Genomic DNA, 14,003 nt, shown 5'->3' on the forward strand with positions numbered 1-14,003 from the left:
GCTGCGGTTCCTCTGGAGCCGACAATGCCCATTTCTAGGGGCTCTGGGCATCACGACAGGTCCACAGGGGACCCCACCTGACCACCGAGTGCTGCTTCGGGTGGGAGATGGGCTGGAGGAGGGTCGTGGGTCACCCCCACCCCAGGACCCTTTTCCCTGGCCCGAGCCTCATGCCGGCTGCAGGGGGCCCAGCACCTGGTTCTTGTCCAGCTCACAGTTCTTGTACTCAGTCTCCCCCTGCTCCTGGAAGGTGACGATGACAAAGCCCACGAAGATGTTCATCATGAAGAAGGCGATAAGGATGATGTAGATGATGAAGAAAATGGCCATCTCCACGCGGTGGTTGTACACGGGGCCCTTGTCCTCCTCATGAGAGTCAATGGCCTTGTACAGCAGCCTGGGGTGGGCAGAGGACAGTGGTGGGCTGGGCAGGCTAGGCTGAGGCCGAGCCTGACTAGGAAGGGTGGGCTCCGTCCCACCGGCAGCGGGGGGCCGCCTGGACAGTCACCCGTAGGGGAGAAGTTAGGACCCTGCCTGGAAAGGCTGTGGCAGGTCAGGGAAGGGGCCTGCCTCCCGTCCCGCACGGGGTGCCGTGTCCCCCCAGTCGCTCAGAAGGGTGCCCCTGTGGCCAGGGAGGCCCAGTCCCACGCAACCCGGGTCAGGCTGTCCCTGGAGTGAGCCGCCAGCACCCCGTCCTGCACACATGCCGTGAGAGCCCCCGCCATGCCCAGCAGGTGGTTCCTGGGCCTCCCCCGGGCATGGCTGTGTCTCCAGGGTCCCCGCTCACTCACTCAGGCCATCCCTCGAAGGTGGACACGGTGAAGAGGGACATCATGGCCGAAAGCACGTTGTCGAAGTGGAAGGCGTTGTGCACCCACTGGCGGGGACGCACCTCTATCTGTGTGGGGTCTCCATCTTTGTACACATAGTAGTAGCCCCTGGGGTCGGGGGGCCAGGTCACCACACTGCACGCAGGCCCCCTCCCCACGTCCTCCCAGCCCTGGGCAGTGAGTGTGCTCCGGACCCGGGACCCTCCCCAGGGTCACCCGAGGAAGGGGCCTCTGTGAGCCCGAGGAGCTCAGGTTCCCCAGTTCTCCAGCGGAGGGCCCCCCTGCACACCTGCACTCCTCCTCCGTCATCTTGGACAAGTCATTGCAGCTGAAGAACTTCCCCTGTATCCCGGAGGGAAGGAGGGAGACAGGTTGTCATGGAAACAGGGTGGAAAGATGGGGTGGCAGGGAGGAAGGAGGGCAGGGTCTGGGTTTTCCTCTGCAGGGCGGCCTGGCCGTGGGGCAGGGCCCAGGACTGTCCATCCCACCCTGCTCCCCGCCGGGCAGATAGCGGCAAGGCTGGGCACTGGCCCCTGCGTGATGGCGCTGCTGGCGCCCAGGCCAGCCCGGGGAAGGGAAGCACGGGCACAGCCCCTGCCCCCTCTGCTGGGTCTCCCTGTCACAGAGCAAGGACCAGGCTGCCCCGCCCCCCACACCCCTGGCTCAGGCCCCGGGACAGAGCCCAGCTGGGACGGATGAGACCTCTTATCTCCACATGGCGCAGGGGTCCCAGCACGCCCACCCCCAGGGCTCAGTGGTTGGGCTCTGTGAGCCCCTCTGCGGATTTCAGCCTGAGCAGCTTCTCTGATCTGCCTTACACACTGGGTGCCCACGGAATGTTTCATTTGGGCAAAAGGAGGTGATTGCCAGTCTGCCTGTGGCTAAATTAAATTTGAACCCACAGATACTGGTCCGGGTCCCTCGAGGGCCAGGAGAGGGAACTGCCTCCGCCAGGAACACAGGACAAGCTGAAGGCCACACACCGCGTCACCACCTCCCCTGATGTCTCGGAGCAGAAGGTGAACGTATGTGGGCGGGCGGGAACTGGGGGTCTGCTGATAAGAGACTAAGGCACCGAGAGGGTGGAGGGCGGAAGGGCAGCTGCTCCTCGTTCCCTGGGAGCGAGTCTGGGGGGCTTCTATGCGGCAGCCTAGATGGTGCCAAGGTGAGAATGAGTCGGTCATATCGAGACCCTGCCCTCAGGGGTGCCAGGGTCCCCAGGTTGCAGAGGGCAACGCTGGGCAGGAGGGCGGGGCAGCCTGGCTGGAGCGGGGGGATGGGCCGCATGCAGCCCGCTGTGAGCACTGTTTTGAGACTAAGCTGTCAGTCCAGACACCTCTCCCACTGTGCCAGGACAGAAACCCACAGGACCCGGCCCCTAAACGTCCTCTGGGAGCCCCACCCTGACAGCTCTCCCCAAAGCCTGCCCCTGCCCACAGGGACGACCTGGTGGGGTTTGCAGCGTGGCCCTCTCAAGCCCTAGCAGAGGCCTGGACCCAAAGAAATTGCCCTCGAAATGTTAGTTAAATGAATGAAGGATTGTGAGATGAAGCTATTGCATGTCTAAGAATGACTGAGGTTATATAATCGCGATTGAAAAGACGGTGCTTTGGGGGCGGGAGCAGAGCGTTCTGGAAGGACCTGGAAGGTCAGGAATGTGGATTTGTCCTCGAGGTCATGTCTGTGTCCTGCATGTGATCTAAAAGCCAGAGGCATCCAGCAATCAGATCTGGAAAAGAAGCGGGACTGCAGGGCTGGCTGAGTCCCAGACGGGAGTGACTGGCTGAATTCTCCCAGAAAACTGAGAACCTGAGGGGGCAGCTCCCAGATGGGACACAGCAGATCCCCACCCCCGCCCTGCAGAAGCTCCCGGTGGACACACCAGTGGGCGCTCAGGTTGCAGAGGCGCGGTGGGTGAGGGTTAGGCCCGGCCCTGTCCCCGAGGGTGGAGGGGATGGCAGCAGGGAGGATGCTGCTTAGGCTGGCAGACCGGGGCTTCGATCCAGAGGGCCAGCGGGACAGCGGGGGGCCACCCCTGAGGGTCCGCACTCAAACTCCTGACAGCGTGCCTTACACCCGTGCATTCAGGACACGCGCCCTCACAGCTGGCCTCCCTTTGCTTGGAGGGGACATGGGCCAGCCAGCACTGGGCGGGGGGCCGGCGGGGCTCACCTTGAAGAGCTGGACGCCGATGCAAGCGAACATGAACTGCAGGAGGGTGGTGACCAGGACGATGTTCCCGATGGTGCGGATGGCCACGAACACACACTGTACCACGTGCTGCAGGGGTGGGAGCCTGGTTGGCACCTGCCCCTTCTCACGCCCAGCCCAGCCCAGGGGCCTCGAGTGCAAGCTTAGCTCCCTCCCAGCTTATTGAGGACAGAAAGGGCTCATGGGGACAGAGCTGCCCGGGCTCATCCCCATCCCCACTGTGCAAAGGGGGCGGGCCGAGCCAGTGCTGTCTGGGCCAAGTCTGGAGTCAGGCTTGGGGTCCCCTCCCCCGAGGGTCCCTCTGGGCCCCTCTCACCTTCAGGCCTTTGGCTCTGTTGATGGCCCGGAGCGGTCGGAGCACCCTCAGGACCCTCAGGATCTTCACCACGGAGATGGTGCTGGACCTGGGGGCGGCCTGCTCAGCCTTCCCCCGCCCCCAGCTCTCTGCATCCTCGCCTGTCTGCCTGGCCGCCCCCTGAGGCTGCGTGTGTCCCACCCCGGGACAGAGGGGCCTCCCGCCCTGGGCTGCCTCCCTCCAGGGTGGGCCACAGACCTTCTCCTCCCTCAGACAGGAGCTCCCCAGGCACCAGGGCCATGTTCCCCACAGGGCTGGGGGCAACTGCCCTCTGTCCACATGCCCTCCTGGTCTCCCACACACACTCTGCCTGCTGAACCTTGTCACTCAGGCCAGGTGGTGCCAGACCAAGGGACCCTGAATGCCATCCCCGGCAGCTCGGGGCCCACCAACCAACACGGGCCGCTGCCCCACTCACTCGAGTCCCATGGAGATGAGGGACACGGCCACCACCACCAGGTCCAGGATGTTGAAGTAGTTGCGGCAGAAGGAGCCCTTGTGCAGGAAGGCCCCGTAGGTGGTCATCTAGGGGGAGAGGCGGCATGCTGGGGCGGGGCGGGGCTGGGGACACGCCCCTGGTTGGGGGCGGAGCCCGGGGACACGCCCCTGGTGGGTGGAGCCTGGGGACACTCCCCCCTGGTGGGAGTGGAGCCTGGGGACACACGCCCCCTAGTGGGTGGAGCCTGGGGACACGCCCCTAATGGGGCACCTGGGGACACTCTAGGCACTCAGACACTCAGGGCACAGCCCCATCCTTGGCGCCCGGTTCTGGGACCGCAGGGACCTCTCTTGGGCAGCGAGGCCATGGGAACCCAGGGTCTCCTTGTTATAGAAGCCCTGCCCTCTGCCCTACAGATACAATTCCCCTTCCTATCCCTCCTCCTCTTCCTCCTCCTCCCTCCTCCTTTCCCTCCTCCCCTTCCTCCTCCTTCCTCCTCCTCCCTCCTCCTCCTCCCTCCTCTTCGTCCTCCTCTTCCTCCCTGGAAAGTGTTCTAGTAGTGGTTGGGTCAGGCTCAACAGCCTGTCAAGACTGAAGACATTGCCTGGCGCCACCCCCCACCCCAAACGTGCTGTATCCCAGCCCAGATGGTCCACTTTCTCCTCTCTGAGCACATCTCAAACATCTCTGTACAATGCATCAGTCACTGTTTCATCCTGGAGTGCCCTACTCTCTCTCTGATGAAGTCCTGTCCAATCTCAAGGCCTAACTCTAACATCACCACCTCCAAGAAGTCCTCCTGGACCCCAAGGAGCTACCATTTCCCTCTGATCAATTCCTTCAATAAACAGGCCCCTGAATGAAGGGACTGTCCTCCCTTCATACTGCAGCCGGCTCTGGGCCTGCTCCCCTTGCACGGCTCCCCTCTTCCCTCCGGGCCCCAGTCACAGGTGGGAGACCTCTGCCCCCAGACCCCCCACCATGATGGTGTGACCCAGTGTGTCCGCTGTGAGAACAGGAGGGCAGCGGTGTGCTATGGATGGGGGGCATGGGGTGGGGGCCGTGAGAGGGCGGAGCTGCCAGAAACCCCGCCCAGGGCAACAGCCACTTCTCTGGGACCCTGGGGGAGCCCTTTCAGTCACTGACAACAAAGGCCTGGGAACAGATCACTGCTCCCCGTCTGCACTTAGGCGAGCCGAGCCTGGACGGTGGAAGAAGGTGCCCAAAGCTTCACAGACACACAGGGCGCTCTGCTGAGAGGCGCATGGGCTGCCCACTGACCGTACCCCAGGCCTGCACCCACCTGCCTGCTCGCCCGCTCATGCCAGCTCTGAGCTGAGACCACCCGGTCCCCTGGGTCCTGAGAGTCTGTCCCTCTTGCTCTCCGCCGCCTTCCGGCTTGTCCCTCCTCCCTGCGACCCAGCCCCCGAGGGAGCACAGCCTGTGTAAGTGGGGGCCCCAGCCGGCCCGGGGTGTCATCTCATGGCCTTCACTCACCTTGAGGACAATCTCCACAGTGAAGACAGAGGTGAACCCGATGTCAAAATACCCGAGGATCTGGTGGCAGAGCAGGAGTCAGTGAGAGAAGGAGCAGAGCAGGGATGGCATCGTTACCTTCATCAGCATCAGCACCGTCACCACACCGCTGTCATCATCAAAACCACCCCCACCCCCATCCCCCACACCATCCCCCCACCCCCCACCCCCCCACCCCCCACCACCCCATCCCCCAGCACCACCACCCCCTCCCACCACCACCGTCACCACCATCACACCGTCGTCACCATCAAGACCACCCGCACCCCATCACCACCATCCCCCCAACACCACCACCATCACCACACCACCATCACCATCAAGACCACCACCATCCCTACCATCATCACTGCTAAAACCCAGCACCCAGAGCCTGTCTAGGGCACATGCTGTGACCACACTGTCCAGAAGGAGTGAGTCGGGCAGCTTTGGCCCTCTGGGGACTTAAACTCTAAGCAACTGTGATGCCGGGGGCCTCATAGTGGATACAGCTGAACGGGGGGGGCCTCAGGGTGAGGTGTGGGTGCCTGAGGCCTGGAGTGAGGGGCGCTGAGTTGGCTGCCATCACCTGGTTCCTCACGGACTCAGCCCGGAGGGGGTCCTCGGCGGCCAAGGCGGCACTGCTGAGCAGGATGAAGAGCAGGATGAAGTTAGTGAACCAGGTGGCATTGACAATGCGGTGGCACAGGACGCGGATCCTGTGGGCAAGCGGGGGGTCAGGAGGCTCTGAACGCGGCCTTCAGGCCTCAGCAGCCTCCGCCCTGGTCAGTGCAGAAGGTCTGCCTGCATCCAGGTGGCCTCTGCGGGACTTGCCGGGCCCCGCCCCCGTTCTGTTGCTACGCAGCCCCATCCCATCCCTCAACAAGCCCTCCCCCAACACTCCGCCCATCCCATGGCTCCCATCAAAACACAGAGCAGGCTGCTCTCCAGCCTCAGGCCCTGAGGCTGACCGCTGAAACTCCAGAACTATGGTCTGTTATCTAAAGGTGTCAGACTGAAGCCCGTGAGAACTACAGCCCCACTCTGCTCTCAGAAAGGAACCAACGTATCTGGTCACACTTGGGTATAAGTAACGCGTGAGGCTTAAAATATACGTCTGCTGGGGATGCTGGCACGTTAAATGGAGCAAGAGATCTGAAGTTAAAGGAATGCCTTTCTCACAGTGTAACTGTAGGCCCAGAGAGTTGGGAGAAGGCGGTCTTCTCGGAGCAGGAAGCAGCCTTCTCTGAGACCCCACCATCACCCTGCCCCACCGCCGAGGAGCCACCCACTTGTTGGTGGGGCTGAAGATGAAGAAGGCACTGGCTTCTGGAATGGGCACCGCCTTCTCCTTCAGCTGCAGCTCAGCCAGCGGACGGGGCCGGGGGCTTATTGGGACCTCGGGCTCGTCTTCCTCGTCGTCCCCTGTGGGGAGGGCAGAGAGGCTGGGGTGTCTTTCCACGCTTCACTACTCCCTCGGCTCCTGTGCTCTGAACCAACCGTGAGCCCCCGGCAGCCAGGGAGTGACACGCGGCGTGGGGGGCCGGCAGGGTCCACCCGGGCACCTCCCTTCCCCACAGCACGCTGGCCTGAGAGCTGTCGGCCTCGGGACCTTCCAGAAGTGGGGCCAGGAGCAAGGTCCCAGAGTCTTGCTGCTGCAACTCTTGTCTCGGGGCTGGATGTACCACCCTGGGGTGGCTCGCAGGCTGGGGGCGCAAGGGGCCCTGCTCTGCAAGCGACCACAGTGCTGGGCCCGGCTCTGCCCCTGACTTGCCTGCCAGGCAGGCTCCCACCTCGTGCCATTGAGGGCAGGAGTCCCGTTGAGATAAATGGACTCTGAGCTTCTCTCTCCCGGAGTCGGGTTCCACAAACCCTCATTCGGGTGCGGGGAGGGGAACAGCCAGCATGAGGAGCCACCCCTGCACACCCCGCCCTCAGTCTCGGGACCCTCACCTGGGAAGTCGGCTGAGGGGTAGGGGTCCTTCACCTCGTTGACGTTGGATTCAAACTCGTCGATCTTCAGCTGGAGAGAGGAACAGAGCAAGATGAAAGGCAGAGCTGTGGTCCCCACCGGCCGGAGGGCGTGCAGGTGTGAGCTCACCTGAGCCTCCCTGCGGCCTGGGGGTGCTGCCGTCACGGTCAGTCATTCCCACCTCACGAAGGGGAAGCCAGGCCCAGAAAGCCACCGGGACCCCCGCCTGTCTGAGCCTGAGCACCATACCCCCCGCTTAGTTCTCAGAAGACACAGGAGTCCCCAGGCCAGGACCCCCCCACCCCCTGCCCCTCTGAACTCTACTTCCTCAGCCCCCAGGCCGGGACAGAACGGCAGGGCTAGAAGCTGGTCTGCACTGCTCCGTGGAGCAGAGTATCAGATGGGGAACGGGCATGATACAGAGAAGTCTGCTTCCTCGGTTGGGGTGTGTGCGCCCTCAGCGCAAAGGCTTCCCTGCAGTGGAGCTGCCCTGACCTGGCTGGTGCCCAGGCAGACAGCCCCCTTCCCACAGCCCCATCCTAAGGCATGGGCGAAAGGGGGACTTTCAGAGGCCCCTCCCCGCAGCCCCTGAGAGCACCCAATGGGCTGACGGGCTCACCTTGGCGGTGGTGGGGATGCCTTCCCCCTTGGGTTTCTGCTCCAGCTTCTTGGCCACCGTCACCTTCTCCTCCTCTGACTTGTCCGGGAGACCCCTGAGTTGGAAAACCAAGCAAACCCAAAGTGGAGACCCCGCTCCTCCATGGAAGAGAACCTCCACCTTCTGGGGTCTGCTCAGCCTGAGGGCGCCCTCCCCGACCCCACCCAGGGTTCGAGGCGGGGGCACTACACGAGGGCAGGAGCAGCACAGGCCAAGCGCGTCCTCCCCCCACGATGAGCGAGCAGCGCCGGCAGCCTCGGTGTCAGCCATCCCAGGGCCTGCCAGCTGGTGGGGGGCGGCCGTGGCGCCATCCGTGGTGGTACTGTCTGGGTTCGGTTTGGTCCAGGACGGCTCAGCTCTCCTGTGTGGGGTGCCCTCCCTCCGCCCCTCTCGCAGGTCCCTCCTGCTGGGTCACCCACTCACTTGGACATCTTCCTGCGTCTCCGCTCTTCAGCCTTGGCCTTCTGGGCAGAAGTCAGGCTCTCGGCCTCTGCCAGGTTGTCCACAGCGATGGCCAGGAAGACGTTGAGCAGGATGTCTGAGGTGCCGCTAAGGAGCCGGGGTGCTGGGCTCGGCAGGACCTGCCTGCCCTGGTGCTCGGGCTTTCTGGGACTGACTCCTCCCCGCTGTCACCAGTCACCCTGAGGTCCCTTAACCTCCTGCTGGAAGGAACTGCCCTACTGCTGTCCCCACAAGGCACCTGCTGTGTCCCCTCCCCCGCCCTTGATCCTGGGCACTCCCCCCTTCCTGCAGAGGGCCTGGGCACCTGGACCCTTCCCCACTCCGGGCTCTCTTCTGAGCCCTGCGCCCCAGGGGATACAGTTGCCGCAAACAAACAGGATGATGAAGTAAATGCAGACGAGCACCCCGGGGTAGGATGGGCCGCCGTAGGCCATGATCCCGTTGTACATCACGGAGTTCCAGTCCTCTCCTGTCAGCACCTGGGGTGGGAGGGAAACAGAGGGATGTGAGAGTCCTCCCTGGGGACTACGTTGTCCAAGAGACCCCTTCCAACGTCGCCCCAAAACTGTCCACGGCTGGAGGGGACGGGGGACGGGTCAGAGGAGGCGAGGCCCCGCCTGGCAGGGCAGGCAGCAAGCGGCTCTGGCCTACCTGGAAGACGCTGATGAGGGCCTGTGGGAAGCTGTCGAAGTTGCTACGCCGCACCTCGGTGTCCTCGAAGTCGTACCTGCCCCCGAAGAGCTGCATGCCCAGCAGGGCGAAGATGACGATGAACAGGAAGAGCAGCAGCAGCAGCGAGGCGATGGAGCGGATGGAGTTGAGCAGCGACGCCACCAGGTTGCTCAGCGACGTCCAGTACCTGGAGGACGGGACGGGCGCTGAGGTGGGGCGGCCGGTCAGGCTCGGGCTGCCTGGATCCAGAGCTCCCATCCCGGTTTGTCATTTCGTTCTCCTTAGTAGGGTGGCCGTTTGACTTCCGGGGCCACCACTAGACTCTGAACCCCACGGGGGTGAGGCCCACCCCTCCCCTGCACCCAGGGCCCGCGACCACTCCACGCCCTCTTCTCGGCTATCCTTTCTCACCACCCCCTTCTCCTCCTCCTGTTCCACCTTCCTTTCCTTCCTCCCTCTCCCAGTCTCTTCCCTTTCCTCTCTCTTTTCCATGCCCCTCAATCGGCCTGGTGAGAGGTAAGTAAACAGGAGAAATGGAGGTGGAAGGGGGAAGGGTCGAGGGGCGGGGCAGGGAGGAGGAGGGAGGGGCGGCGGGACCACGCCCCCTGATGGAAAGGTGGAGGGGAGGGGCGGGGCAGGCGGATAGGCGGGACCACGCCCCAGTTGGGAGGGTGGAGGGGCGGGATGGGGCAAGGCGGGAGGGGCGGGGCAGGCAGGAGGTGTGGGGGTGGTCGGAGGGGCGGGGCGGGGCAGGCGCGGGGCGGGAGGGACCACGCCCCTGATGGAAGGGTAGAGGGGCGGGGCAGGGAGGCAGGAGGGAGGGGCGGTGGGACCACGCTCCCTGATGGAAAGGTGGAGGGGCAGGGCAAGGCGGTCGGGGCGACGCCCCTGCTTGGAGGGTGAAGGGGCGGGACGGGGCAAGGCGGGAGGGGCGGGGCGGTGGGAGGGGTGGGGCGGGGTGGTGGGAGGGGTGGGGCGCGGCAGGCGGGGGCGGACGGGACCACGCCCCTGCTGGAATGGTAGAGGGGCGGGGCAGGGAGGCAGGAGGGAGGAGCGGGGGAGGGGCGGGGCGCCGGGACCACGCCCCCGCTCACTTGGTGATCTTGAAGATCCGCAGCAGACGGATGCAGCGCAGCACCGAGATGCCCAGGGGCGACATGGCACCCGACTCCACCAGCAGGATCTCCAGGAGGCCGCTGCACACCACGAAGCAGTCGAAGCGGTTGAAGATGGACATGAAGTACTGGCGCAGGCCCAGCCCGTACATCTTCATCAGCATCTCCACGGTGAACAGGGCCAGCAGCACCCGGTTGGCCACGTCTGCAGGGCGGCCCGCGCAGCTCAGCGCCACTGCCCTGCGCATCCGGCCTGGGCCAGGCCCCCAGTGACCCTCCACTTCCAGCGACACAAGGGCCCCACACCCGGCACCCTCCCCGCGGCGATTCCAGGACATCCTCCTCTCCCTGCCCTCCAGATCCAGTAAAACCTGGTGAATCCTCCCCACTGAAGGGACACAGCCTAGATTCTAACAAGGTAAACTGTACCGCGTTTGGCAGGCCCGCCCTCCTCACTCCAGCAATCAAGCCGCAGGCATTTTGACCCCATTTCCTTGACCTCCCAGAAACACAGCAACCAGGGGTCGGAACCCAAAGGGCAGAGTCCTAAGCACTGGGCTGCCAGGGAAGTCCCCTCTTGCCTTTTAAAATGTTCGCTTCCCTTGCCGCCTGGACACCACACCCCCCTAGGATTCCTCCAGCTTCTCCTGTGCCCTCTTCTCCTGTGCCCTCTTCTCCTGTGCCCCTCTACAGAGGCACCCCCACCCCCCCTGAGTGCTGCACTTGAGCTGAGCATGTGAGTGCACACCGTCCTCTGGGGGCCTGGTGATGCCTTCTAAGGCCAAGCTTCGATTATCATGCCTGCTGGTGACTCCGGACTCTGACTTTTCAACCCAGACCTTCCACTGGCTCCCAGACCTAATTTGCGTCTGTCTCCTCAACGTCTCACTGGGATGTCTCAAAGGAACCTCAAACTCAACATGCCCAAGATTAAGCTGATGGGGACTGCCTGTCTTCTCCCATCCCAAAAAAATACCTGGTCACTGACTGTCTTCCCCATCTCAGCAAGTGGCACTGCCATTCACTTATCTGCATAGACCAGGGACCTCAAATTCATCTCTGACCCCTCTTGGTGGATAGTGTTCACATTTTGTCTACATTGGTTATTGACAACGCATTAACGATGCTTAACACACTTAAGGAGTTCTCAAGAATGTTGGCTGCAATGAGTGGATGGATGGATGGTTAGATGGATGGATGTGTGTGGATGGGTGGATGGTTAGATGGATGGATGAACAGATGGACAGATGCATGGATTGATTGATGGATGAGTGGACAGACGAATAGATGGATGAATGCATACATGCATCTGATCTGTAACATTATTTCCTGTCTCCTCCCCACAGAAAAAGATAGTTTTCTAGCAGTTTTCCTTCTTTTATCTTTTTCATCATTTTAACCAGAGTGTCTTTCTCCCATCCAGCCTCCCCTCCTCTGTAATCCTCCCCTTACATTTCCCTCCATCGTTGCCCTCCCTATTTGACCTGACATCACTCATCAATATCTGTCTTCTTCTTTGGCTCAGGAAACTCCTTGAAGGTGGGAGAGGTACCTTCCTTCTCTGTGTTCCCTGCATTCTTTACTTGGCCTTACATAGAGCGTGTATGCTCTAAACACTTGGTGAGAGGCTGCTGTGTATGGAGTAGAACTTGAATGAACTTGGATGTGTGAAGCGCTCAGTCACTGCTCACCGGTCCATCCAATAGCTGTGTCTGTGATCATTTGCCCAGGCACCTGGCAAGCACCTGGTGGGTCCCCAGTGTGCTGCTGTTATTAATATTTCCCCTGGTAATGCCACGAGGAAGAGAGGGCCACCACTAGAGTTCCTAGAAAATGATGTCAACGTCTAACTGACTTCACAGAACCTGAGGCACCATTGGCTTTGGCCGCCAGTCACGTGTCTCACCTTGCAGGTGGGTCAACCAGAGAGGCTGGTGGTGGTGCTCTGAGGCGATCGACAGTGTGTTGAGAGCGACGATCAGGATGACCAGCCAGTAGAACACCCTGGACTTCACCACATCGTGGCACTTCCAGCGGAAGACACGGTTCCACTGCCTCCAGTGTCGGCTGAGAAGCAGGCACGGAGGGAGGGGAAAAGGTTGTGTTACCAGAGCCCCCACCTCCCCCGGGGCTGCCTTCAGGCCGCTCTGGTCACACTTAGTCTGACCACCCACTCCCTCCTCCAGCTACACCAGAGGAGACAAGAATGTGAGCTGCAGAGACAGGTGGCAAATCTTGCCTCCTAGAGCAAATATCTTCACATTTCAGAGGAGAACAGCAGCGATGCTGACCTTGGGGGTCACTAGAGACAACACAGGCGCTGAGTTTAGCGCAGTGCCAGGCCCAGAGTAGGGCTCCATGCGTTTCCATCTTAAGTAGAGCCACACTGGGATGCCCCGTTTCGCTGGTCATAAAGTCAGTTCTTTAGCAAATTGGTCACATTGGTGTTGGGGAGGGTTCACAGAAATGGCACCTCCATCTCTGGCACAGCCTTCGTGCAGCGTTTACCGGGGTTCAGCATCTCCATGCCCTCTGACCCAGCAAGTCTTTCTAGGAATCCACCGGGCAGAGACGTTCACTCTTACACACAACTGTTCCCTTCGGTACAGTTTGTACTGCCCCAAACTGGACAGATTAACTAGACTATGACATATTCATGCTGTGGAATAGTTTATGTTCAAAGATCTACTGCCAGAAGGTGTGTGTGTGAGCTGTCACACCTTGCAAAGCTGCAGAGGGACCTTAACTGCGTGTCACTAAGTAAAAAGAGCCCGCCTGAGATCGCACACTGTGACATTCTGGGAAAGGCAAGACTTTGGAGATAGTGAGCTCAGTGGTAGGTTGCCAGGGATGGGAGGTGGAGGTGTGAATAGGCAGAAGCAGAGGCTTTTTAGGGCAGCTACACTCCGCATGATATTATAATGGTGGGTGTGCATCATCAGACACAGGCTGAGCCCCAGCATAAACTGGACTCGGGGTGGTGATGCTGTCCACGCAGGTTCCTGAGTTGTGACAAACGGCCCATCTGGTGGAGGTGCTGATGGCAGGGGCCCCGGGCATGATCAAGGGGAGGGCAGGTGGGCAGTCTCTGCACCTTCTGCTCAGTTTTGCTGTGAATCTGAAACTGCTCCGAGAAAAGAAAGTCTTTTTTTAAAACAAGTTTTTGTGTGTATAAATTTGCCCTAAATAGATCATTCTAAATTTAGGATGTCAGCTTCCAGTTTATGGGTGGATCATATCATTTATCCAGCAAGCCCTCCTGTATGTTGGGTCCTTTTGTTGGTTCCGAAGTGACCGTGGTTAACATGAGAAACCCTGTCATGTAAAAAACTCGTGTGTGTATGTGTGTGTGCGCACATGCGTGCATGTGTGTGTCAGAGAGATGAATGCGTAGAAGCAGCCTTGGAGGGATGCAAATCCGTTTCCATGGTTACCTCTTTGAAGGGCAGCAAGGACTCCATCTTTTCTTTGGTGCATTTCTCTATAGTTGGATCTCTCAAAGTCACAATTGTGTGTGAATTTGGAAGCAGCCAATCAAACAAACTCATGGTCCTCTGGAGACAAAGGCGCCAGGGCTCCAGCCCCCTGCCCCAGAGGCCTGCGACGCTGCGGCCTCCCCTGCTGGAGCAGAGGTTCCCGGGACTAATTACCCCACCGGCTCCCAGTGTCTCCCTCACGTGATGTGGAAATAGGTCATCTGCTCAATGCCCTCCTCCCGCACTCAGGGAACGTGACCCAGAAGCTACCCACGGTGGGTGACTGGGGCTGGGGGGA

At 61.2% G+C, this 14,003-nt stretch overlaps 1 protein-coding gene across 3 annotated transcripts in view; it reads right to left on the reverse strand.

Annotated features, from left to right (window-relative positions):
• The window catches only part of CACNA1S (calcium voltage-gated channel subunit alpha1 S), a 56,748-nt gene that overhangs the window by 20,657 nt on the left and 22,088 nt on the right, over positions 1 to 14,003 (reverse strand). For all 3 annotated transcript variants that reach the window (XM_024976575.2, XM_024976574.2, XM_059875843.1), the window contains exons 10-25: positions 12,136 to 12,296; positions 10,209 to 10,434; positions 9,094 to 9,301; positions 8,801 to 8,921; positions 8,404 to 8,518; positions 7,942 to 8,035; positions 7,304 to 7,373; positions 6,643 to 6,775; positions 5,940 to 6,069; positions 5,333 to 5,392; positions 3,815 to 3,921; positions 3,358 to 3,445; positions 3,003 to 3,110; positions 1,120 to 1,172; positions 792 to 938; positions 196 to 397 (exon numbers count right to left, since the gene is read on the reverse strand). In XM_024976575.2, coding sequence (XP_024832343.1) covers positions 196 to 397; positions 792 to 938; positions 1,120 to 1,172; positions 3,003 to 3,110; positions 3,358 to 3,445; positions 3,815 to 3,921; positions 5,333 to 5,392; positions 5,940 to 6,069; positions 6,643 to 6,775; positions 7,304 to 7,373; positions 7,942 to 8,035; positions 8,404 to 8,518; positions 8,801 to 8,921; positions 9,094 to 9,301; positions 10,209 to 10,434; positions 12,136 to 12,296 — 2,023 coding nt within the window. The remainder of the gene's footprint in view (positions 1 to 195; positions 398 to 791; positions 939 to 1,119; positions 1,173 to 3,002; positions 3,111 to 3,357; positions 3,446 to 3,814; positions 3,922 to 5,332; positions 5,393 to 5,939; positions 6,070 to 6,642; positions 6,776 to 7,303; positions 7,374 to 7,941; positions 8,036 to 8,403; positions 8,519 to 8,800; positions 8,922 to 9,093; positions 9,302 to 10,208; positions 10,435 to 12,135; positions 12,297 to 14,003) is intronic.

The sequence above is a fragment of the Bos taurus genome, chromosome 16 (genome assembly GCF_002263795.3).
Source record: "Bos taurus isolate L1 Dominette 01449 registration number 42190680 breed Hereford chromosome 16, ARS-UCD2.0, whole genome shotgun sequence".
Classification (NCBI taxonomy): Eukaryota; Metazoa; Chordata; class Mammalia; order Artiodactyla; family Bovidae; genus Bos; species Bos taurus.